General features: G+C 43.7%; 2 protein-coding genes across 5 annotated transcripts in view; both read right to left on the minus strand.

The window, feature by feature from the left end:
* The window catches only part of Zyg11a (zyg-11 family member A, cell cycle regulator), a 37844-nt gene extending 36733 nt beyond the window's left edge, over positions 1–1111 (minus strand). The window contains exon 1 of one of the 3 annotated variants that reach the window (XM_006502976.4): positions 856–1111. In XM_006502976.4, coding sequence (XP_006503039.1) covers positions 856–945 — 90 coding nt within the window. In that variant the 5' untranslated portion in view covers positions 946–1111. The remainder of the gene's footprint in view (positions 1–855) is intronic. The other 2 variants (XM_017320136.1, NM_001167936.3) reach the window with 2 other exon arrangements.
* A 9666-nt stretch (positions 1112–10777) lies between these two features.
* Positions 10778–26791, minus strand: part of Zyg11b (zyg-ll family member B, cell cycle regulator) — a 73371-nt gene continuing 57357 nt past the window's right edge. The window contains exons 11-14 of one of the 2 annotated variants that reach the window (NM_001033634.3): positions 25023–25220; positions 24844–24896; positions 20365–20462; positions 10778–19217 (exon numbers count right to left, since the gene is read on the minus strand). In NM_001033634.3, coding sequence (NP_001028806.2) covers positions 19027–19217; positions 20365–20462; positions 24844–24896; positions 25023–25220 — 540 coding nt within the window. In that variant the 3' untranslated portion in view covers positions 10778–19026. The remainder of the gene's footprint in view (positions 19218–20364; positions 20463–24843; positions 24897–25022; positions 25221–26791) is intronic. The other variant, XM_006503213.4, reaches the window with a different exon arrangement.

Below are 26791 nucleotides of genomic sequence, written 5' to 3' on the forward strand. Positions count from 1 at the left end.
CTTGGTAAGACGCTTGTCTTGTAAGCAGGGACAAGCAGAAAGAAGCTGGGTCCCCTGTCACTTGCTTGTAATTGTAACCCCAGTATTGTTGAGAATGCAAGGCCAGCCTGAGTTACTTAGTGAGTTCCAGACCAGCCTGATCTTGGGTGGAATTTTATTTCCAGAATAAAATTAAAATAGGGGCTAAGGAGATGGCTCAGAGGTTAAAAGAGGGCACAGGGTTCTTCTAGAGGCCGAAACTCTGTTCCCAGCACCCACATCTGCCTGTCACCGGTGTATTTTTCGCTGTCCCCCACCCCACCCCCGCCAGGTACTGAGCATCCAAGATCACTAAGTTCTAGTGTAGACCCAGTCACCCTCGGGCTCGCCGCCTTCCGCACTCGGTTCCTGGGGCAGGTGGGTGGGCGACTTAGGGGAGCCGCTGCGTGGGGCGCTAAGAGGAGGCGGCTCGGGGCCCTGAGGAGAGGGGCGGGTCTGTGCTTGCTGAGGTGAGGCCATCTGAAGGGAGCGGGCTGAGGAGACCGGGCGGGCTGGAGGTCTGAGGAGAGGAGCGGGGCTAGCCTGAGGGGGTGGCGCCTGCGCGCAGCGGGGGGCTCAGTATGGCTGGGGTTCGAACTCGGGCGCCTTCCTCAGCAGCGCAGCGAACAGGAACCCCGCGAGGGCTGGACGCGGCGTCCACGGAGCCTGGAGCCCGGAGCCCGGGCCGGCCTGCCGGCGACTTCCAGGGAACCGTCACGCCCAACTCGCCGCCCGCCCGCCCGCCCGGAGGAGGCCGCCCCGCACCAGCCCGCCCGCCCGCGGGCCGCGCTGCACGACGGGCGGACGCCCCGGAGCCCGGACGGCGGCCACACTCACCTGCACCAAGCAGTGGCCCTGCGCGTCCTGCTGGGCGTCGGGCAGGACGAGGGCCCGCGGCCACAGCAACGGATGCAAGAAATGGACCATGACGCCGACGCCGCCCACGCGAGCCCGGCCGCCGACGTCGCGCCCCGGCGCCCCGGAGGAGAGCGCAGGAAGGTCGCCCGGCACGGGAGGAGAGCTCAGGAAGGTCGGCCGGCGTTTGAATGGCCGCCCCACGCCGCGCACAGGTCCGCCGCGACCCCGCCCCCGCCGCACGCCCAATGGTCCTCGCTCTCCAGCCTCAGCCACCCAACTCCTATTCACTCCTCGGAGGCCGAGCGCCCTGAGACCCACGCTGCCGAGGGCGTTCGCATAGCACGCACAGCGTTCCTCATTGTACATTTTTATTTTGTTTCTTCTTTTTATGGGGGGGTATTTTGTGGGGGGGGGGTGTTTTTTTGTTTGTTTGTTTTTTGTTTGGTTGGTTTTGGTTTTGAAATAAGGTTTCTCTGTGTAGCCCTGGCTGGTCCTAGAACTCCAAGTTCATAGACGTCCACCGGCCTCTGCCTCCAAAGTACTGGTATTAAAGAAGTAGCCACCCACCAGGGCTTGATTTTTTTTTTTTTTTTTTTTTTTGAGTTAGATAAGGAATCTAGAGCGCATTGTAGGCCAGGGCTCTACCACGTGCCAGATTTTTAAGTGCTTTAAACAAATTAAAAAGCATTTTCAAAGGCTTTGCCCCAGATACCAGTCACGTTTTGACTCCTTGATGAGGATTAACGGTACAAAATATTTCTAGAGGCTGCTAACCTGGTTGGAAGGGGACAGAGTGCAGTGTTAACGTCTGCTTACACACACGACACGCACACACAATAAAATTTCAAAAACAAAACACAGCACCTATTTTTATAAGAGCACAGGGAAGTGGAAACAGGATCAAAGGTTGAAGGTTTTCTTCTGAAAACTAGTTTGAAACTAACCTCAGCCCCCATTACTTTAAGACCATCTTATTTAACATACAACTATTGCTCGGATCCAGGCCAATGCTGTTAAGAGACCTAGACAGACAGGTGAAAGGCAGAGACAGAGAGCCCAATCTCTTGGATTGCTGGGGGTATCTGAAGCCTAATTTTTATCAACTACATGTAAGATCAGGTGAGAGCACACAGGCAGAAACCAGGATTGCTAAAGATAAGGTTTGTACTCAGGCACTTCCCAGGCTCGTGCTAGATGAAGGAATTCAAATGTTAAAATTAGTTTTCAAGAACAAAGGACCAGGCTACGCTTCCCTCAGCGGTCTGTTTTCTTGTTCACCAGCCTGGAATTTGCATTATAGCTGAAGATGACCTTGAACTGATTCTTCCACTTCCACCTCCCAAGGTGCAAGGTGAGTTGTATACAGCTGTCCTTGAAAGTAACTACAAAGCTAGCGATGCGGGGGCGTGGCTGCTAGCCATGTGGGGGCGTGGCTGTTAGACCACTCACTCCGCACACTGCAAGAACAGAATTTTAGGAATGAGAACAAGCCATTGCGGAAACTGAAGGTTAGAAGTAAGAGCCAGGATGAAGGGATTTTACCTGGGAAAGCATGGGCCTTTGATCCCAGCACTCGAGGGAGGCAGAGGCAGATTGAACTCTGTGAGTTCTGGACTGGGTAGGGCCAAAATAAATCAAAGACTCATTATTCAAATTTGTGATTTAAGTTGGCATGGCGGTGGTGAACGTCTGCAATCTCAGAATTTGGGAGACACAAGAGTCAGGAGTGCTGGCCCAAAACCTAAATATATCGCATTTGAAAGACTGTCTGGATTTCTGTTCTTAAAGTTTATTTTACAGTTATATATGTGTATGTTATGTCTTTTGTTTGTGGCAGGGTTTTGTTACTGCTGGTGTGTGTGTGTGTCTATGTCTGTGTGTGTGTATGTGTCTATGTCTGTGTGTGTGTCTTTGTGTCCTGCATACACAGTAGGACCTGGGGGTCAAATTCAGGTTGTGAGGTAAATGCAGCCAGTGTTTTACCCACTGAAACCCCAGGACTTTATTCTGACATTGTTTTTCTATTTATTGTTGGTCATTTAAAAAGTAAACAGCCAGGTGTAGTGGTGCACGCCTTTAATCCTAGCACTTGCAAGGCAGAAGCAGGTGGATTTCTGAGTTCGAGGCCAGCCTGGTCTACAGAGTGAGTTCCAGGACAGCCAGGGCTACACAGAGAAACCCTGTCTCAAAAAACCAAGCGTGCCCCCCCACCCCCTCCAAAAAGAAAGAGTTTAGTGGCACACATCTTTAATCCTGGCACTTAGGAGGAGGCTGAAGTAGGTGGGTTTCTGTGAGTTTGAGGCCAGCCTGCTCTACATAGAGAGTTCCAGTTCCAGGACAGGACAGACAGTTCTGAATAATGAGAAACTATCTCAAAAGAAAAAAGAAAAGAGAAGAGCATATTTGTGGGCCAGTGAGATGGCTCAGCTTGTAAAGATGTTTGCCACAACTTTGTGGAGAAAGTTCTTTCTTTCTTTCTTTCTTTCTTTCTTTCTTTCTTTCTTTCTTTCTTTCTTTCTTTCTTTCCTTTTCTTTTTTAAAAAAGATTTGTTTGTTTGTTTGTTTGTTTTATGTAGATGAGTACATTGTTGCAGTCTACAGACACACCAGAAAAGGATGTCAGAGACCCCATTACAGATGGTTGTGAGCCACCATGTGGTTGCTGGAATTGAACTCAGGACCTCTGGACCTTAACCTCTGAGCCATCTCCCCAGCCCCGTAAGTTCTTTCTTATACCTTTACATAGGTATCAGAGATTGACATTAGGATTTCAAACTTATATGGCACAAGCACCTTTACCCCACTGAGCCACCTTGCCAGACCCTGGAAATGTTCGTTGAGAGAGTATCATGGAGCCCAGGACAGCCTATAAATTACTATATTGCTGAGAATGGCCTTGAACTCCAGATACTGGGATTTGTGGCTTCAATGCTAAAAGGATTAATTTCACGACTAGCTGGTAAATGATGAAGCCAACTTTGGGGATTCTATTAAAGCTTACTATAGGCTTAAGCATGAGAGTTAAAAGGAGGACTCTCAGAAAGGAAGACTTATCCAGGTATGGCTACAACCAATTGTCATAGCATTAGCCATATACACTGTTTTGACAGCTCTCAAGTTCCATCTCAAAGGACGGCTAAGAAACACTCCCACCCCTTTTGATAACTGAGGTGGTTTGGACCCTGCATTGGCTGGAGGAGGTAAAACCATGACAACCAACAACTGTCCCTTCTGTTTCTGGTGAGATTCTGAGAGAGCTGCAGGTTTAGAACTGGGCAGAGGGAAAGGCCATAAGCAGTTGGTAATTAACTGCGCTGGATTCCTGCTCCTCTGCTGAGAGGCCTCAGAGATGAGGGTTCCTTCATCCCATGTGCCTGTCGCCTATCCTGCCTCAGGACGGCTTGATCTTATTTGGTTTGGTTTGGTTTTTAAATAAAATCTCACTGTGTAACCCTGGCTAGCCTGAATACATAGACCAGGCAGTCCTGGAATTCATAGAGATATACCTGCCTCTGCCTCCCCAGGGCTGGGCTAAAGGCGGAAACCACCATGACAGCCAGGCTTTTTTTTTTTCCCCCCACAGGTTGGAATCTACATAGAGACTGAGTTCAGAAATCACTTTAGAATATTAAATGATAAGATTTAGATTGTATATCTCTAAAACAATAAGAGGCTCACTCAAGGAAAACTTCTCTGGTCAACAGATTAGAATTTCTAGCTTGGGTGGAGACTTAACATTGCAGCTGGTCAGGTCAAATGACCTGGGGAAGGGGCCATCCCTGGGAATGCAGGGTTACCTTAATCCATGCTAAAGAACAAGGAGAGATGGCTCAGCTGCAAAGAGCACTTATTGCTCTTCCAGAGGACCTGACTTGATTCCTAGCACCCATATGGTGACTCAAAATTGTCCCTAACTCTAGCTCCAGGGAATCTATCTGACAGCCCTCTTCTGGATTCTCTTGTGCACTGAGTTAAGCTTGTTTTTATATTATTCAAATGTTGATTTCCATAACACTAGAGAGCTAAATATTGGACTTTGGTATTTTTATTCTAGTTGTTCAACGTTTTGTAAACATTCTTCCCCACCACCTTATGATTAATTTAACAAACAGCTGATTACAACATGAAAGGAGAGGGAAGGCAGGACAACCCATAGGAACTGTGGGGAGGGGGGAATCCACCGGGAATCTGACTGGCAGACATGGTGGTGGAACAGGTGCCTGGAGAGGAGCAATAACGGCTGTGTGCAGGGATCCACCCCATAATCAGCATCCAAACGCTGACACCATTGCATACACTAGCAAGATTTTATTGAAAGGACCCAGATGTAGCTGTCTCTTGTGAGACTATGCCAGGGCCTAGCAAACACAGAAGTGGATGCTCACAGTCAGCTAATGGATGGATCACAGGGCTCCCAATGGAGGAGCTAGAGAAAGTAGCCAAGGAGCTAAAGGGATCTGCAACCCTATAGGTGGAACAACATTATGAACTAACCAGTACCCCGGAGCTCTTGACTCTAGCTGCATATGTATCAAAAGATGGCCTAGTCGGCCATCACTGGAAAGAGAGGCCCATTGGACTTGCAAACTTTATATGCCCCAGTACAGGGGAACGCCAGGGCCAAAAAGGGGGAGTGGGTGGGTAGGGGAGTGGGGGTGGGTGGGTATGGGGGACTTTTGGTATAGCATTGGAAATGTAAATGAGCTAAATACCTAATAAAAAATGGAAAAAAAAATAACGGCTGTGTGGCAGAGCTTAATTAGAATAAATGGGTTAATTAAATTCTACAAGCTAGCTGGGAATAAGCTTAAGCTACAGGCCTAAGCATTCATAAATAAATAACAATCTCTGAATCATTATCGACAGCCTTTGGGGATGGACCTCCATGAACAATAGGCACATATGTAGTGTGCATACATACATGAAAGCAAAATGCTCGTACACATAAAATAAAATATACATTCAAATAACAGGTGGAATAATTGTGCCTTTAGCGGGGCAGTGGTGGTCCACGCCTTTAATTCCAGCACTCTGGAGGCAGAGGCAGGTGGATTTCTGAGTTCAAGGCCAGCCTGGTCTACAGAGTGAGTTCCAGGACAGCCAGGGCTACACAGAGAAACCCTGTCTCAAAAAAACCAAAAAAAAAAAAAAAAAAAAAAAAATGTGCCTTTAACGGGACAATGTAGTTTCCTTCCGTGACTTTTCTCTCCTTGCACAGTGCTTTACCAGGCTTACCTCCCTTCTTAAGCAAAACTTTTTCCCTTTCTTCTCTCTCTCTCTCTCTCTCTCTCTCTCTCTCTCTCTCTCTCTCTCTCTCTCTCTCTTTCTCTCTCTCTCTCTTTTTGCTTTGAGAAACGGTTTCTCTGGCAGACTTCAGACTCAGAGATCCACCTTCCTTTGCCTCCCAAGTGCTGGGGTTAAAGGTGTGCACCACCACGCCCGGCCTTTCTCTTTCTTCCTGCCTTTGGGTCATGTCAGTACCTCCCCTGGGTGGCTCTTTTCCTTTTCTCTCCTACTCTAGGCAGCAGCTGAGATTTACAGCTTACCTATCCTGGCCATTGTTTTTTAAAACTCTAATAAAAATTTCCACAATGTTCTCTTTAAGTCCATTCTCAAATTCTTTTATTAATGAGACTACAAACTCCAGAAAGGGAGCCTGAATTCCATATTATGTGGCAATCACAAAAGGACTCCCTAAAATTTTGGTAACAACATGATTAAAGTGAATTTTCCTGATCCTTATACTCTTTATAAAAAAAAAATACTTTTTTTGTGTGCTTAAAACTGTAAATGTGAAGAAAAAACAAATAAATAAAAAGAAAAAAGAAACAAAACAAAAAATAAATAAATAAAAAAGGAAAGAAAAACTGTAAATATGGAAGCTTAAATCTTTTTTTTTCAAGATTTATTATTTATTTTATTTATATGAGAACACTGTCACTAACTTCAGACACACCAGAAGAGGGCATCAGATCCCATTACTATGGTTATGAGGCACCATGTGGTTGCTGGGAATTGAACTCAGGACCTCTGGAAGAGCAGAAAGAAAAGGGTCACAGCCCACAGCTTGAGAACCAATGCAGTTGAAGGCACTTGCTGCCAAGACTGACATGAGTTCAAACCCCAGGAGACATATGGTGGAAGAAAAGAGCTGCTCCCCACAAACTGTCCTCAGACCTTCCAGGCTTGATGTGGCAGGAGTGTGTACGCACACACACACCTGCACAAATGTAAATATGTAAATAGAATTAAAAACAAACACACAAAACCTTCAAGTTGGGCCGGTGAGAAGACTCAGAGGGTAAGAGCATCTATAGCCACAGCTGACAGATCTGTCCTAAGGGGCAAGCCAGTCTAGCCAAAACACTTCATTTGCAGACTGTGTTTGTTGGAGGCCAAGAGGGAAAGGCTATGGCAAACAAGTGAGTTTTATGGAGATGGCCGACCATTTTGCATGGCTGCCATGGGTGCACTCTGAGATGCAGGGTCCTCAGAGACTTTATCCCAAGATTGGTTTTTTTTCTGCTGATATACGTCTGCTACTATTACATAGCCTAATGATTCTTGGGCATCAGGCCACCCTATTGAGCGTGGTTCCTACAGAATCGATATGAAGATGTACTTTCGTGTAGTCATGCTGTGTAGATGATTTCATAACTTCTGATTATAAATTTATAGAACTCCTAAATTAATACAAGTAATGTCAAGCCCCCTATAGAATAAAAGCTTCAATGAGAATTCTGTAAACCTTCATAGGTCACAGGCTAATCGCCTGGGAGAAAAAAGTACAGGCTTGGAACAAATTGATGATCAAGGAAAACATTTCTTCTAGGCTAGGAACGAAACCACTATCTGGTAACTAGAGGTGTAGGGTGGTTCCGATATTTTGATCAGGAATCTTTTTGTGAATGCTGGGGGTTTTGTTCTCCAATTGAGCAATAAAGATGCTAGCAGCCAATGCTTGGGCAGAAGAGATGGGGCTTTTAATAGAAAGATGTAAATAATTCTGCTCGAACTCCTTAAGTCTTATCAATCTATCTCCTTCCCTACTCTTCCCCCACTAAAACCTCCAACCCCACTTTCCCCTTCCACTGCCCAATCACAGGCTCTAGCCTTTGTTCGACCAGTTAAAATAGGGAGAAGGCTCACAAGAAATCACCTAAGCATGTGATCCACTCCTACTTGGGGCAGCCCCTCTTGAGGGTGAGGAAGCAGAGTTAACATCAGAATACAAACAGCACCAGGGTGACCCACAACATTGCTGTAGGGATGGTACTGATGCCAAGGTCAATTCTCCAATTGGTTTTTGATCCATCCATAAAGAAACTATGGGTCTGGGTCCCTGCAGGCAAGAGAACAGAAGCAGAAAAGAGAGGAAGAGAGAGTTTACCATGTTTCTGAGAGAGAAAAGGTGACCGGCCACGTGAGATCTCAGGTGCAGGCCAGAGACTGAGGATCTTGAGCTGGGCCTGAGGGTGGCAGAGCAAGGGAAGCTGAGTGCAGATTTATGGTGCTGAGCTGGAAATTCTGGGAAGGGCACTCTAGCTTCAGGACTTTAATTATGCCCAGCAATTGAGGCAATAAGGCAATTGAGCAATGTGTGTGTGTCTGTGTTTTTTATCCCTTGATTCAGGGAATCTGAGCGGGGGCTGGAAGCACTTCCAGTTCTGGAATTTAGGCAGGGTAGCAAAAGCTACATGCAACAGCTTTTGGCCACAGAATAGCGAAGAGTTGAAGCATTGGCTTTTGGCCCCCAGATAGTAAGAAAGAGTTACAAGGCCAGAGGTCATTAGCCTTTGGCCTTTATCCACTGTGTCATGTGGCAGTACCTGAATGCTGGGGGAGGGTGGCTTGTGTCTTAAGGGAGTGAGACAGAGCGATACAAGAAGATCCCTCAGCATTGCCTTCTATGTGTGCACCCATACACCAGACATGCACCAAAGACAACTTTGAAAGAAGTTTTATTTCATTTTATGTGTTTGGATATTTTACCTACATTTATCTGCATATTTTTATGTCGTCTAGATCCTCTGGAACTGGAGATACAGACAGTTGTGAGCTGCCATGTGGGTGCCAGGACTTGAGATCCAGGCCTCCCCAAATAAACACACACACACACACACACAGAGAGAGAGAGAGAGAGAGAGAGAGAGAGAGAGCAGGGCATAAAGGAACATGATTAATCCTGGCACTCTGGAGACAAGAGGTCTGACACAGGAAGATCCTGTCTCAAAAACAACAAAAAGATGAACCTATGTAATGCTCTGGGTTCTATACCCAGCCCTGAAAGGAAAATGAGCAGAATAGGATCCACACGTGTTGACACATACCAGCTGGGCGTGGCACATGCCTTTAATCTTAGCACTCGGGAGGCAGAGGCAGGTGGATTACTGAGTTCGAGGCCAGCCTGGTCTACAAAGTGAGTTTCAGGACAGCAGGGACTATACAGAGAAAACCTGTCTCGAAAAACAAAAACAAACAAACAAACAAAAGAATGACACATACCTATAAGCCCAGGGTAAGGCAAGAATACTGTCATGAGCTAAAATCCAGCCTGGACTACTTAGTGACTTTGAAGCCAGCTTAGGCTCTGGTTATACATGATCTAAAAATAAACAGAAAATGTTACACCAGCAGGGCTTGGTGGCATGCAGCACCATACCCAGTTTGCTTTTTGTTAAGATAGCATCTCATATAAGCCAGGCTTGCCTCTCATTATGTAGCCAAGGAATCCCAGAATCTCCAGTCCTCCTGCTTCTACCTCCCCATTAAAAGGACTACAGTAGCTGGACAGTGGTGGTGCCTTTAATCCCAGCACTCAGGAGGCAGAGGTAGACAGATTTCTGAGTTCAAGGCAGCCTGGTCTACAGAGTGAGTTTCAGGACAGCCAGGGCTACACAGTCTCAGGAAACCCTGTCTGGGGGGAGGGGGGGAGAATTACAGTAATACATAACACACTCAGATTTTCATTTATTTACCTATTTTATTTATGTTTTTGTTTTCAAGACAGGGTTTCTCTGTGTAGTCCTGGCTGTCTTGGAACTCACTTTGTAGACCAGGCTGGCCTCAAACTCAGAAATCCGCCTGCTTCTGCCTTCCGAGCGCGGGGATTAAAAGGCATGTGCCACCACACCCGGTTTGCCCTTGCTGTTTTCAAACTCATTCTGTATACCAGGCTGGCCTTGAACTCTGGGATCTGTCTGCCTCTGCCTCCTGAGTACTGGGATTAAAGGCATGGATCCCCACTGCCTGGCTTGTTATTTGGGTTTCTGTTGTTTTGAGTCAGCGTCTCCCTATGTAGTTCAGGCTGTCCTGGACCTCAATATGACAGACCAAGCTTGCATTGAACTCAGAGAGCTGCCTGCCTCTTTCTCCCAAGTGCTGGAATTAAAAGCATATGCTAACATGCCTGGCATATTTTTATTTTTAATTATGTATATACATGTGTTTTTGCCTGGGGTATATGCATATAAGTGCAGGTGCCATAAGAGGTCAGAAGAGGGTTTGGACCACCTAAAGGTAGAATTGCAGACTCTCATGAATTGTCTGCAGAGGTGCTGAGAACAGAATTTATTTCTCTCCAAGAACAGCACAAACTTTTTTGTTGTTGCCTTCTAGACGTCTCACTGTGCAGCCCCAGCTAGTCTTCAATTCAATAAGTAGACGAGACTAACAACAAATTCATAAAGATCCAAAATAGTAGACATCCAGCCCAATGATGGTGGCACATACTTTAATCCCAGTACCTGGAAGACAGAGGCAGGCAGATATTTTGAGTTCGAAGCTAGCCTGGTGTATTAAAAATAAAATAAAATAAAATAAAAGGAAGAAAGAAAGAACGAAAGAAAGGAAAAAGAAAGGAAAGAAAAAGAGAAAGAACGAACAAGTACACATTCTTTTTTTAAACATTTTTTTAAAAGATTTATTTACTTATTATATGTAAATACACTGTAGCTGTTTTCAGACACACCAGAAGAGGACATCAGATCCCATTACAGATGGTTGTGAGCCACCATGTAGTTGCTGGGATTTGAACTCATGACCTTTAGAAGAACAGTCGGTGCTCTTAACCACTGAGCCATCTCTCCAGCCCCAAGTACACATTCTTAACTGTCGAGTTATTTCTCTCTCTAGCCAGAAACAGTTTTACATAGTACAAGAGGTCAGACCCGGACTATTTTTTAAACATTGTGTGTGTGTGTGTGTGTGTGTGTGTGTAGTGGAAGTCCCCATTTTTAAAAATTAATTTTCCCCTTCTACTGAATAGGTTCTGCTCATCAAACTCAGGCTTAAAGGCAAATGCCTTTACATGCTAAGCAGTCACACCAGCCCACCAACCAAGGATTTCTTGTACATAAGCAAATACTTTTTATCAACCGAGCTATATCCGCATCATCTATAATGAACATGCTTTAATAATTCAGTGGATTCTTTGGCTTGTCCTGGGTGCAGGCCTACTTGTCCCAGCTACTTGGGAAGCTGAGGAAGAGGGAATTACAAGTTCAGGGCCTGTCTTGAGTAGAGTGAGTTCAAAGCCAAATTGGACAACTTAGTAAGACTCCTGAGACAGTTTCTTTGTGTAGTCTTGGCTGTCCCGGAAGGAACTAGTTCTGTAGACCAGGCTGGTCTCAAACTCAAAGAGATGTGCCTGTCTCTACCTTAGTACTGGGATTATAGGCATGCACCACCACTACCTGGTATAAAAAACTTTTTTTTTCTTTCTTTTTTTTTTTTTCTTGATTTAGTGACAATTCTTTTTCAAGTCTCGATTTTAATGAGCATATGAGCTGTGTGTACAAAAGAAAGCTTTATGCCTGGATAAATCAAAATAGCTCCCCTCCAACATTTATGGGGTCTACAGCAAAGCTGAACATGAAGCTAAGAAACTGTTGTGTTCTTTCCTACAGTTGTCACAAATGTTGGCCCATAATGAGCAGGACAGTCAGCTAAGAACTTTGAATTCTCAAACTGCTTGGTCTCACAGTGGAAGGCAGTAGTAGCCCTGGTACCCAGCTCCAGGCCCCCAGTGTCTTCTCTCCTCTGGCTCTCTGTACACCCTCAGAGCCGATAGCCTGAAGTAGTGGATGCATCAGACTGAATAAAGCATTCCCTTCCACACACATGTAGAAAGGCCCAGGATGCATATTAAAACTTTTTTTTTCAAGACAGGGTTTCTCTGTGTAGCTCTGGCTGTCCTGGAACTCACTCTGTAGACCAGGCTGGCCTCGAACCCAGAAATCCGCCTGCCTCTGCCTCCCGAGTGCTGGGATTAAAGGCGTGCGCCACCACGCCCGGCTTAAAGTTCTTTCAAAGTAGGGTTTCAATAGCTAGCCCTGGTTGTCTCTGAACCTGATTTGTAGAAGAGGCTGGTCTCGAACTTAGAGGTTTGCCTGCCTCTGCCTCTGAAGTGCTGGGATTAAAGGTGTGTACCATCATCCAGCAGGAATTCTTTTTGGACTAACTGGACTTGTGTGGTCTTTGATCCCTGTAATAAGCACTGTGGACTATTGTGGAACATTGTTGAATACTATTATTTATTTCTCTCCATTAAAATTAAATTCCCTAAAAGGTCTTAGAGCATGTCTGATAATCCTTCTACCATTGGGTGATGAATGTAGACTTTTTTTTTTTTTTTTGAGATGGAAAGAGGTACCACTACATCACACAGGCCGGCTTTGGATTTGAGCCTCTTGTTTCAGTACTGGAGTTACAGTGTGTACTGACTGGCAAGCCTGGTTCTAGCATAACAGGAATGATGCTCTAGTAGACAGACTTTTGTAGATTTCTGAAAGTACAATGGATTTACTAAGGAATATGGAGCTTGACTTAAAACTAAATTTCAAAGTATCTGACGTGAAAGTAGACCACACTTTACATAAAATTTGTAACATTTATTTAGGCAAAAAAAAATCTCAATCTGTACATACAACATTAATACTTAAGTGATGTTCCATCTGAATATACAGCATGATTTACGTGCAGAATACTCCTGTTTACCAGGCCATAACTGGAATACCTTCAGCCCAGACAATCCAGAATTGTATCTGAAATGCACACACATTCAACTTTCTGATGGGTTTTGCATTTCTTGGAAAGAGTTAAATCCCATGAGAATTCAAGCAAAAGACAGCTTCTCATAATCATAAGTCCAGTCTTTCACAGAGGAATCCTAAACAACGGAGATTTCGTCACTAATTTAGTTACTTTTTTTTGGATTTTTCAGACATGATCTTTTATGTAGCCCAAGATGGCCTGGACCTCATTCAGTAGCTCAAGCCGGCCTCCCAACTCACAATCCTTCTGCTCTCTGCCTCTGAATGGAGATGTTAAACGTTGATTAAGTTTGGTATATTTACTTATCTATTTAATATGGAGCATGAGTGTACATGATGCACACATGGAGATAGAGGACAACTTGTGAGACTCAGTTCTCTCCTTCCACCATAGGGAATTGAACTCGGGCTTGGCAGCAAGCACCTTTACCTACTGAGCCATCTCACTGGCCCACAAGTCAGTGACTAAAAAAACGTGTCTACATATTATCTGAGAATTCAAATCTTCATGTAACATTGATTTTTTTTTTTTTTGAGGAAAAAAATGCTATAAAAGACTTCCCTTTATGAAAGTGTCTTAACTTTTCATTAATTAAAGAATATCTTGCTCTAAAGTTGATTAAAATAAGGCTAAAAGAGCCTGGTGTATTAGCATGTGCCTTTAATCCCAGCATTCGGGAGGCAGAGGCAGGGCTGGTCTACATAGCAAGTGCTAAGACAGCAAGAGCGACACACATTTGACTCATACACTTGAGTCTTACTCTGACTCAATAATGAACGAACAAAAAAAACTTAACTCAATTTTTTTCCATAAAGTAAATTCAAAGTCAAGTGTTTACCATTAATGAAGTAGATTTCTGATTTGCCACAAAATAATTTTGACAAATTTTAAAAAGCTATATATATTTCCCCCTAACCACCAAGACAGGGCTTCTCTGTGCAGCCCAGGCTGTCCTAGAACTCACTCTGTAGACCAGGCTGGCCTTTAACTCGAGAGGTCTGCCTGCTTCTGCTTCTGCCTCTGCCTCCTGAGTGCTGAAATTCAACCTTGCACCAGCACACTCAGCTACAATTATATTCTTGAGGCTGGATCATATTATGTTGCCCAGTCTCATTTTAAACTTGTGACTTACTTAAGTCCTCAAATGAGCCTCCTGCTTCAGTCGCCCCTGTATCTGGGAATGTAGGGGTGTAGCCCAAGATGGTGTAGAAGTCAGGGCCTCCCTGGCCCACTACTGGCACATTAGGGTCACAAGCATAAGCTACTAAACTGCTGGCATATTTTTACTTGTCACTGATCTGTCAGCTAGGCTGTGTCCTAAAGAGGCACCCTGTCAGCACAGTAGTAAGAAACTGCATTCAGTTTTGCATAATTAATTTTTTTAAAAAGTAGATCAGTGGAAAGGCGGGAGAAAGTTCTTTTTCTTAGGCTATTAGTCATCAGTGTCTTGGGTTAAGTCTTGGAAACAAACAACTGCATTTGCCATAGTGTGCCACATCATGCAAAGTCCATGAGATCCTAGGGAACACACGCCGTGATGAGCCTAAAAACCAATGCAAACTTCTCTACCATACTCTTATTCCTATCACTGGTGGGGTTTGCATCATTACTAAAATGAAAACTTTTGAGTAAACACTGAAAATTAAAACTGTGTCAACACATAGCAAATGACAAGGACTAAACATCCAATATCCATGAGATAAACGAGGTCATCTGAAGTCACTACACAGGGTTTATGAAGGAAAACAGTTTGCAAACCTCTTGGGAAGCAGTCTCAGAGCAGATCTGACCCAAACACTCTCTCAACATAAGTATGTAGGTAGAACTGGAGGAGCCCACATCAGCTAAGAGAAGGCACTTAATCTATGCCTTTAGCTTATTAACACTGTTTAAAACCCAATTAAAGTCCCACAGTAACCAACTGATAAAAATGTGCCATTGGAGAGGAGACAGATTGCAGGTTACCATTACAAAATGGCTCATTTCTGTCCCCTCTTCTCCTATTTTCAACTTTGAATATGGTTATATATTGTTCTGAGCTTGGGGGAGGAGGAGGATGCATTTTGAAACATGGAGCAAACCTGGCTTAGTGCATTCCCATAATCTCAGCACTCAGAGGTCTAAGGCCAGCATGGAATATATATCAAGATCCTATCTCAAAAAAGGCAAAAAGTATCTGGGGATAGTGGCCATGACTGTGATCCCAGCATGGCCTGGGGAGGCAGGCAGAGTAGCAAGTCATCCTCAGATACACAGTGAGCTTGAGACCAGCTTGGGCTACAAAAGAGCCTGTCTCACAGAACAAAGTCAAACAACCAAAAACTGAGCCAAATTTACTGTTCCTTAATTTATCCCAATTTGGCACATTAAATGTTTTCATCAGCACGTACCAAGGGGGGAACCTATGGTCAAAGAGCATCAAAGACAAACCAGTATTATCCTAACACACCTGTAATTTCAAACCACCACAACGAAGGGACTAAAAAGCTAAGCAAGGGGTGTGCTGAGGGACGTAGGCAGGATGGTTGAGAGTTTTAAGCTAGCTCTGATTCCATGAGACAAAGGAAAAAAGTCAAAAATTGACCAGAGACCAGCCTAAAAGGACTCATTAGTAAGAGAACTTTATTAAATGGATTTTTATGATTGGTGTTGTTTTGTTTTGGAGACAAGGTCTCTCTATATAGCCCTGGCTTCCTAGAGCTATGTAGACCAGACCTTGAACTCACAGAGATATATAGCTGCCTCTGCCTCCCAAGTGCTGGAATTAAAGGTGTGTGCCACCACCGCCCAGCCCCTATTCTTGATTTATGGTTTTATTGATAACTTAAAAAAGAAAACATTAAATATCATCTTTTCCTTTTCTGATAGTAGGAGTTGAAATCGGTGTGCTTCCCTCCAGTACTGAGCTGAGTTGCACTCTCAACCCAGAAGGAAAACAAACTTCAGAGTACAGAGACCATGGCAAAAACATATTCAGTACACAAAACCCAGATGCTTTGATATCTATATTTTGCTTTATTCGACTCCAGTCTTACAAAGTCTCATAATTCTGTTTCCTCTCTGGCAGGAACTGAACCTGGGTCCTTGTGCATGTGTTTCTTCCAGCAGATCCAAGTCTTGCTACTCCTGACCCTATGGCTGGTGTCTGAGCATACTGATGAGTTAGTTCAACAAGGCCATTCAGGTCAGTCTAAACTATGCCTGAAAGCACACCACTAGGCCAGTGGCTTTGGAAGTACCAACCAATTACAAATGGGAGGCCTGTAGAAGCTGGCTGGACATTCGTAATTTATAAATACACATATGTATTTACTACATTTTAGCTTTAATCCCAGCACTCTGGAAGCTCTGAGTTTGAGGCCAGCCTAGTTTACAGAGGGAGTTCTAGGACAGCCAGGACTACACAGAAAAACCCTGTCTGGAAAAACAAAAACAAACAAAACAAAGCAAGAGCTATCCCTTAGCCAGACATGGTAGCACATGTGTGGAATCCTACCACTCACTCAGGAATGTCAACTGAATGAGATCAATATAGACTACAGCCTTGGGTCTACACATGGTGAGACTCAAAAACAAAAATAAAACACGGGCACTAATAGCTTGATTTACTTGGGATACAATCTGTCACTTTGAGTTTGTGGGCTTTTGTTTTTAAGTTTTGTTTGTTTGTTTGTTTTGGGGCAATCTAGCCCTGACTGGCCTGGAGAATATAAATTGAATTGGTTTTGAGCCTTCATGTATCAGGTTATTCTCAATCACTCTGTAGACCTTTTGACCATTTCTGTCTGGTTCTGCTTCTCCAGATAGGATATCAGGTAACCAAACGTTGGTTCTGAATTTGCTACGCAGCTGCTAATACTGGGATTACAGGTGAACTCTACCACACCTGACTTATTTTTCTGAAACTTTGTAAAAGGTTAGCAATAGCCTATAGCACATGTACTTTGGTCATGACACTTGGAGCCAAAGTTCTCAACTATTTCACAAGTGTACTTTGTAAGCTTGGCAAATCAACACCACAAGCTTGCTAGTTATTGTAGACTACATCATATTATCAGAACTTTGTCTTAGACGTTAAAATTGAGGGGGAAATGTCAACAAAAAGCAAAAACTACTCCTTTGAAAGAATTTTCTTTTTTCCAAATGTGTTTAACTATGAAAAAGACATCTTTTGAGATGGAGGCTGCTGAGACAAGCATCACTAGGTAGCCCAGGCTAGTCTCAGAATGGCAATCTTGTCTCCAGTGGTGAATCTGAGCAACCATCTTGGGTAAAAATGTATCGTATAGCTCTTAAAATTCCTTGAACCAATGAAGTAAGAAATAAACCATAGTTTTATATGGCTTTTTGATAATTCTATGTGTCTGTTTTCTTTCAGTTTGATTCAGTATTTGTCCTTATAAAGGAAGCCTGAAACATTCAAGTCCAAGGAGTGTGACAGTAGTATGAAACATGAGTCAGACATGGTAAAAGCATACTAGCAATAAGCTTGCTGGTCACTCTTTATAGTCCAGGCTGGTTCAGAACTCATATTCCTCTCACCTTTGTCTTCTATGCACTAGGGTACAGGTGCACACTCAGATGCACAGCTTAATCTAGCTCCTTTCTAAACTGAAACATTCCTGACTTACTTTAAAACTACGGAAAACATTTGAGACATGTATGAATGTGGTCAGAAGAGATTTCAGATTAAACCTATTTACAAAACAAGATGTGAGCATCCTGGTTTGTTTTGAGATGGGCTCTTGCTGTCTAGTCCATGCTGGCCCTGAAAGCCACCTGTTCCTTAGTGTTTTGAATTAAGGGCAAGTGCCACCAAGACCCCCTTAAAATATTTGTTTTGTTTCGTGAGAAAGGGTCTTTCCCATGTAGCCCAGGCTGGCTTGCAACTCTGTGGTCTCCAACTGTAGTTCCTTCTGTCTCATCCTTGCTATTACTGGATTATAAATCTGAATTATTCCCAACTTAAAATTATAGTGGAATTTAAGTTTGTTGCTAACTTGCTGCCTCCCGGGTTCATAGGATGATAACTGATTCTTCATATATCAATTATCTTATAGGAAAGGCAACTGCCTAAAAACTAACCGATCAAAACCATTTCCTTTTATTCAGCCGACTCCACAGGTAGCCATCCAGCCGCAGCCGCAGCAGTAGCCCACTCTTCTCTTGAGCTTTTTCTAACATGAACACATAATGAGGATCCACTACATGTCACTCTAACCCAGGCTGGCCTCAAACTCACAGCACTACTCCTGCTCAGTTTCCTGAGTGTTGAGATTGCAGGCATGAGCCATTTATGCCTGACAGATACACATATTTGAACAGAAGAAACATTCAACTTTTTGTTGTGTGTGGTGCTGGGTATTCAATTCCTACATTCCAAGAACATACTCTACCACTGAGCCACACCCCAACTCAAGTTTAAATTTTTGCAACAAATTTTCTGTCAATTGTATTTTAACTAAGCAACTTAACTCTATTCCACTGAGTAAGTAGCAGAGGGACACCAGGAGAGCCTTTTCCATTTTCAGAGCTCTACCACAAAAGCAATTTCTAATTCCCTTCAACTCGGTCCTTTCACGGTCTTTCTTTTATGTTCCTTTGATTGCTACTCAGGCTCCTGACAGCAAGAAGCTTCTAGAAACACAACAGCTTTCATCACACAAAGAAGGGCATCATGGGAAGGCAACAGAGAATGGGTGCATTTTTACAGAGCAATATAAAATTACATCGAGGTGGAGCTGAAGTCAAGTCAGCAGCCTTGCTCACCTGCAAGGAAGCCTGCGGAAGAGTGCGTGCAGCTTACCGTGAAACTGTAGAATTTCAAGCACAAGTTAAGTTCAAACACTGAGAGAGAGATTCCCTAAGAGACAATATTGAAGGAAGACCTTTCTTGCCTCATAAGTTAAAAATCACAAAACAAATCAGACTGTTCACATGGGCAGTACTGTACATTACCAATTCCAAATGGATCACAGGACTCTTACCACAGACACCCCCCACCCCGCCCCAAACACCAGAGAGCACGCTAATCCAAAGGAACCAACCACAAAAATGCTTCCCGTTGTCTGTTCGTTACACAACTATCTATGGCTATCAATTCAGCCGGGCCTGGGGCTGCTTTTTACAGGGAGGGGGCCTTCCATGGCGCACAATGTGTTTCTCTAAACTGTCCAGAATGGCCACAGCAATCTGCTGGACATAGGGATCTGTCTGCTCGTGTTCTTTGATGTTATACAAATGCTGCAGTCCTCCTTCTTCAATCAGCATGCTGCAATACCTTGAAGCTAAAAGAAAAGAAAAATGTCTTAATGTTATTCCACAAACAAAACAAGTCTTCAGAGCTTAAAACAAAACTGCAAAAACACATCAAAGGCCATGCATGGTAGTGCATGAAGCAAATCCACACAGTAAGACCCTGCCTCCACAAAACAAAACAAACAACCCTTGAACCAGGTGTCTCTCATCATCTCCACTTTATTCCCTTGAATTCAGGAATCTTTTTAAAAAGGTGTTTTATATATGTATGTCTGTGTACCCCTTGCATACCAGAGCCCAGAAAAGGGTATCAAATCCCCTGGAACTGGATTTTTAGATGGTTAATCCTGAATTCGAATCCTAGAACCCACATATAAAAGCATGGCCATGTGTATCTGTAACCCAGCATTATGGGACAGAGAAACAAAGGTCTAGGAAGTCCTTGGACAGGAAACTTCTGGTTCAGTGGGAGTAAGGCATAAGGCAGTGGAGGAAGACTCCACTGGGCATCGACTGTGCCCACAAAGCCATACATACACCACATACACATATACACTAAAAAGTAAATGTACTTAAAAAAAATCATTGCAGACAGGGTCATGGCACATGCCTTTAATCCTAGCATTTGGGAGGCAAAGGCAAGTGGATCTCTGTCAGTTCAAGGCTAGCCTGATCTACACAGTGAGACTAATTTCAAACAAAACACCAAACTGTGCAATATATACTTAAAAATGACTTTCTGGATCCACATGCCTTTAATCTCAGCACTTAGGGTGGGGTTGGGGGCAGAGGTGGCAAATCTCTGAGTTCCAAGCCAACCTGGTCTACAGAGTGAGTTCCAGGCAGCCAGGGCTACACAGAAAAATCTTGTTTCAAAAAGCAAAAGAAACAAATAAAGGCTTTCTGGAGGCAGTAAAGAACATACCACATACCTGGCTCTAACTCCAGTTCCAGGAAATTTGATAGCATGTAAGTGGTGTACAGATACATACAGGCAAAACACCCATACTCATAAATTCTCTGTAGAGTTTATGGCCAGCCAGAGCTACATAGTGAGTTCTATACCAGCTTGCCAGAACTACATAAGAAAAACTCAACACTCTTTTACCTCCCCCCAAAATGACTTTCTGTAAAGGAGAACTGAAATGGAACCATAGTTCTACTTTTGGTACATACGATTCTTGCTGCAGACGTGCTGCATGGCCCAAACTGCCCACAGCTGGACTCCAGGAGTCGTAAAACAGCCAAGTAGTGGAAAGAATGGATTAAAGGACCTAGGGGTTCAAAAGAATCAAAGTCACATTTTATTTATACAAAGCATCATTTTCTAGGTAGTGATTCTTATAACTTTAAGAAAACACATGCCATTTCTAGACTGATATGAAGGAGCAACACACACCTTTACTTTGTCATGCCTATTTCAGAGACAATTACACTGAGATACACCTTGGTACACCAGAGGGATGTAAAAGACTGTATTAAGGGAAGGGAATGTGGATCTTTCAAAAGCTTTTTTTTTTTCTTTTTTGGTCTTCCCAACTTAAGACATCCGAAAAAAGTACATTTTAAAATCAGTCAGAAGCAGCCAGATGTGGTGGTGAGCATCTTTAACTGGGAGGCAGAGGCAGACGGATCTGAGAGGTTGAGGCCAGCCTGGTCTATGGGGTGAGTTCCAGGGTACCAGGGTGATGCAGAAAGCCCCTGTCTTAAAAATGGGGATGGGGAGGCAGAAGAAGTAAAGACTACAACATATTAATAAAGTGAACAACTCCCCAAGGAAATAGAACAATAAATAAATAAACAAATATGCACAAGGACCGCTGGGGCTGTAAGTTCCATAAAACACCACAGCCTGCACCACCTGAGACCCAGAGATCTCAAGAGGTCCCAGGGAAGCCAGCAAACCCCAAAGCAGTGCGTGATAAGAAACAATCAACAGGGATGACGGCTAGGAACACAAAGACTAAAAACCATGCACAGAATCAATCAAATAAGGACTTGCTCCCTAGCGGCTCTTCCAGAGGTCTTGGGTTCATTTCCCATCAACCACATGGGGGCTCACAACCATCTATAATGAGATCTGATACCCTCCAGTGGCATTCAGGTGTATATACAGACAGAACATTCATATAAATCAAAAAACAAAAACAAAAAAACGGTGCTGAGAAAACTGGATATCCACGTGAGAAAGAGTACATTCAGAGTCCTGAGACGCCTCAGTGTGGAAGTGGCTGCACCAAGCCTGGTAACGCGTTTGTCTCCAAACCCACATGGTTGTCTTCTGACATCTATACATGTGCTGTGACACACACACTAAATAAAATGTAAAAATAAAAACAAAACATTTCCCCATGACAGGGTCTCTCTAGCTCTGGCTGGCCTGAAACTTGCTGTGTAGACCAGGATGGTCTCCAACTTGGATTAAAGGCAAGCACCACTGTACCCTATCCTAAAGCTTCTGCAGAGCAAAGGAAACAATGAGCAGAGCCAAAGGGACAGCCTATAAAATGGGAGCCCATCTTGCTGACTATATATGCCACAGTTATAGAGTCTATGAAACCTCAAAAAAATAAAGACATAGGGAGGAGCAGGGATACTAATGACATGGGTCAACGAAGCAAACAGCTCTCTTCTCCATTCTTTTAGCTCCTTCCTTTCTCTTCAGGTCTCATATAGCCCAGGCTGGCCCCAAGTGTACCACATAGATGAGACTGACTTAAATCCTCCTGCCTCTATCTTCCTGGTCTGGGATCTTAGTATGCCACCATGCCTGATTTTACTTGTTGCTGGTGTTTTATGTTCACTAGAAAAGGACTTCACAAGTAGACCACATACCCAGATGAAGAACAAAGAACAAAGAATTCTCAAAGGAAGAAATATAAATGGATACTAAATATAAGAAAATATTCAACTTTCTTAGCCATGAGAGAAATGCAATTAAAACTGTATTGAAGTTGGGTGTAGTAGCTGAGTACTTGAGGGGCAGAGGATCTTACACAACACAAAGGCAGAAGGGACTATGTGGGGATGGAAAGAGGCCAGAGAAGGGGAGAAAAGGAAGGCATTGTGAGGAGGAATAAACATATAAAATGCATGGCTTCTCTAAAACATAAACAAGCTAACATACATTTAAACTGTTGTCCTTTCTGGTAAGAGAAGGCACGTACCACCAAGTCTAACACAACTGACCCCACGGGAGAAACAGAGTCAAGTGAAAGCTGGCTTCTGGCCTTCACACACACACACACACCGTGGTATGTGCAAGGATCCATCCCCTCCACACAACAGAAACAAAACACAATAAACATTCTACAAAAATTTCTTTGCTTTTCTTTCTTTAGCTAGTGCTAAATACCTTGAACTTTCTGTGATCCTCTTACCTCAGTCCAGGCTGGCCTTGAACTCAAAGACCTACCTGCCTCTGCCTCAAGAATACTGGGATTAAAGACATGCACCACTACCACCTAGCCGTTCCTTTTCTTCTTTCTCATTTGTGTGTGTGTGTGTGTGTGTGTGTGTGTGTGTGTGTGTGTGTGCGTGCGCGCGCATACATAGATAATTATCGTTGTTACTCTTACAGACCTAGTTTTGACTGGACTGAGAAGTAGAATCTTGGGTCTTTTGGTCCTGCTTCTTACTTTCTTTAAGGGCTTTCTGACAACATACTGGCAGACATCATCTTCTTTAGATGATATCTGAAAAAGTTTCTGCTAGTTCTTTTGGGCCCCAACTTCTCACAGTAGTATCTGTCCATCTAGAACTATCCATCCATCCTTCCTTACTTCCTTCCTTCCTTCCTCCCCCCCCCATTTTGGTTTTTCAAGACAGGGTTTCTTTGTGTAGCCCTGGTTGTCCTGGAACTCACTCTGTAGACCAGGCTGGCCTCGAACTCAGAAATCCACCTGCCTCTGCCTCCCAATTGCTGGGATTAAAAAAGCGTGTGCCACCACGCCCAGCTCTCTCTCTTTTTTTACATAACCAAGTTAAGAACAACCAGACTGGACTCACAATGCATCTTAAAACATAAAGAAGAAACACTTGGGCTTCGTCTTTCCAGCTGTCTTTGGTCTGTAACAAGAATGTTTCTCACTCAGTACCAATATCCTCTGCTATAGGACAAGACAGCTTGCCTCATGGGAGAACTCTGCAGTACCCACCACTGATCTGGACCACACAGAACACCAGAGCTACTTCTGTGCCCATGGGTTTCTTGCCCAGCTCTCAGCTTGCACTCATTATCCCACTTTATTGAGTTCCTGACATCTAGTGGCTGGGAAGGAGGTATACTGCTTCGTCTTGACACAACCACCTAGGGGGTGCCACAAAAATGAGTCCTGCCCCACTCCCATTTTAGATGCAGACCTCAGTATATAGGCCAGGTTGCCCTTAAACTTGCTCTGCGTAGTGTAGCCTGCCTTCCTACATCTGCCTCTTTTAAAAAGTTAAGTTATTATCACTGTCTCTGCCTCTTGAGTACTGCTTTTATAGAGGTGAGCCACCATACTGGGCCTTAAGATACACACTTTAAAGACCTTGATTTGTAAAGTAGAAAACAAGACAGTGATAAACAGTAGGACACTATGAAGAAAGTACTGAATGTGCCTCTCGGTTTGCATTGGTCTGAACAAATAAGGGGTTAAAAATTGTTGAAGAGGGGCTGGAGAGCTGACTATCTTCCAGGCGATCCAGGCTAGATCCCAACATCTACATGGTGGCTCACAGCCATTAGCAACTCCAATTCCAGAGGATCCAACGGCCTCTGAGGGCAATACATGCAACACAGTGCACAGAGATACAATCAGCCAAAATACCATACATATAAATTTAAAATAAAATCTTAAAAAACTAAAGAAATCAAAAATATACCAGCATGTAAGAAGTAGCCAATAAAAGTTAAGTGTAATAAAACTATGCAGCAATGGGAATATTTAAGAGAGCAATTTGCCCATCTGCCAGTTTTGTTGTTGTTGTCTGGGGGGAGGTAGTTAAGTGACAGGGTTCCACATATCCCAGGCTGGCTTCAAGCTTGCCGTGTAGCCTAGGATGACCTTTGACCATCCAGCATCAACGTTACAGGCAAGGGCTGCCAACATGTAGTTTACGTGGTGATGGGGATCCCAAACCCAGGATTCTATGAATGACAGACTGCATTCTACCAGGCATAGAACCCTGGTCCCCTTGGTCAACTTTAAAGTTAAACTGCAGATAGATTTCAGAGATATGCCTTCAAAAATAAGGAAAAGGGGATGATGAATAAATAGTAGAAAATAAGCCAAAATTTTTTTTTTTTTTTTTTTTGATTTTTCGAGACAGGGTTTCTCTGGGTAGCCCTGCCTGTCCTGGAACTCACTCTGTAGACCAGGCTGGCCTCGAACTCAGAAATCCACCTGCCTCTGCCTCCAGAGCGCTGGGATTACAGGCGTGCACCATGCCCGGCCTCAAAATATTTTTTTAAAATCCACCTTGAGACAGGGTCTTGTCCAAGCCTAGACTGGAACGTGGCAGTCCTGCCTCAGTCTCCACAGTGCTGGGATTATAAGCAGGCACCACAATAAGCAACTACTTTACTTTACTGAAAAACAGTACTATGAGATTGTACTTGAAATAAAGATTGTAAGAAAAATTACAAGATTATTTAATAATCATGCTAGTTACCTGTATGCTACCATCTCACACTCTGGAGTTGGCCATTTCAAAATAGCTGAATGCTAGAAGACACAAGACATAGGATATGTTACAATATTTATTTTAACTATTACTACATTATGAAGCTTTTATATTTAACCATTACAAATATAGTTTGTATCATTCCAGAAAACACCAAATGACTCTACCAAATCATCAAGAAGAGAATTCCTCTGGCTTCGGCTCAAGGTCCATGCTTGTTCACCTCTGGATATTAAATGGGCGATAATTCCAGCTGCGAAGTAACTGACTTCTACTTCAACACTGTGTAGGAGACTGCTGATGTGGTCTATAAAATCCTTCCACATTAGTTCAGAATGCAGCTCTTGTACTTCAGCTATGTTGTTCTGGGAGAAAAAGAAGGTATAAAAGTTAGTCTTCTCTGAAGGAACAGCTGGCGGGGCTGCTCGCAGACACTGCACCACAAGCATCTTGGTGCTCTTTGACAAAGCATGCAAGCCGGGCAGTTTGCAAATGAAGTAAGGGAAGTCACGGGAGCGTGAGGGACAAATGTCTCTCATAGTCTTGCATGCTTGAACACTTGATGAACAACTGATGAAGGTGTCAGAAGTCGTAGGGGGTGTGGCCTTGCTGGAGAAGTTTGTCACTGGGAGAACAGTGACAAGGTTTCAAAGCTTTGCACCACAGTACACCTGCCCCTTCTATGCTGTGCTTCCAATCAAAATGGGATTTCTCAACTCCTGTTCCTGACGCCATCCTGCCACTGGCTGCCATCAGAGACTCTTTTTTTGTTGTTTTGTTTTGGTTTTTGGTTTTTCGAAACAGGGTTTCTCTGTGTAGCCCTGGCTATCCTGGAACTCACTCTGTAGACCAGGCTGGCCTTGAACTCAGAAATCCGCCTGCCTCTGCCTCCCAGGTGCTGGGATTAAAGGAGTGCGCCACCACACCTGGTTCATAGACTCTTTTAAAAAACGTTTTTTTTCCCTAGTTTTGAGATTTTTTTCCTTCTTTTTTTAATGTGAGTGCCTGAATCTATCTCTATCTATCTATCTATCTATCTATCTATCTATCTATCTATCTATCTATCTATCTATGTGTGTGCACCAGCTCTGTAAAGGGCCTACAGAGGCCAGAAAAGGGCACTGGATCCCCTGGGACTAGAACTGCAGATCCTTGTGATTCTCTATGTGGGGATATCTGGAAGAGCAACCAATACTATGAACCACTGAGCTAATCACCATGCATTCTGAGACTCTGAAAGTCTAATCCCCTGTATCTGCCTCCCCAGGGCTGGCGTTACTGCTACCAGACTCTTCTTCTTTCTTTTTATGTTTTTCAAGACAGAGTTCCTCTGTGTAGGCCTCGCTGTCCTGAAACTTGTTCTGCTTCCCAAATTCTGCGATTAAAAGTGTAAGCAACCATTACCTGGCCACACTCATTTTATACAGTATTAAAGAGAAATGCAGGGCCTTATGCATGTTAGGCAGACACTCATCAATTGAGCTACATCTTCACCTCCTTTGTTTTTTTAACATAAAGTCTTCCTAGGTAGTCTAGGCTAGACTTGAACAAATGACGTAGCCCAGGTTTGACTTGAACTATGATCTTCCAACCTCAGCATCTTGAGCTCTGGGGTTGCAGAGTCCTGAGGCCAAGTCCCATTTTATTTATTTGTTGTTTATTTTGAGACAGGGTCTCATTATGTAGTCCTGGCTGCTTTGGAACTATGTAGACCAGGCTGGCCTCAAACTCACAGAGATGTGCTTGCCTCTGACTCCTAAGTGCTAAAATTAAACAACTGCACCATCATATCAGGTTTATCTTTTTAATTGAATAATTACATTTTCTTGTTGTTTGTTTGTTTGTTTGTTTGTTTTTGGAGACAGGGTTTCTCTGGTAGCTCTAGCTGTCCTGAAACTTAATCTGTAGACCAGGCTGGCCTTGAATTCATGGAGAT

This window comes from Mus musculus, chromosome 4, assembly GCF_000001635.26.
Source record: "Mus musculus strain C57BL/6J chromosome 4, GRCm38.p6 C57BL/6J".
Lineage (NCBI taxonomy): Eukaryota > Metazoa > Chordata > Mammalia > Rodentia > Muridae > Mus > Mus musculus.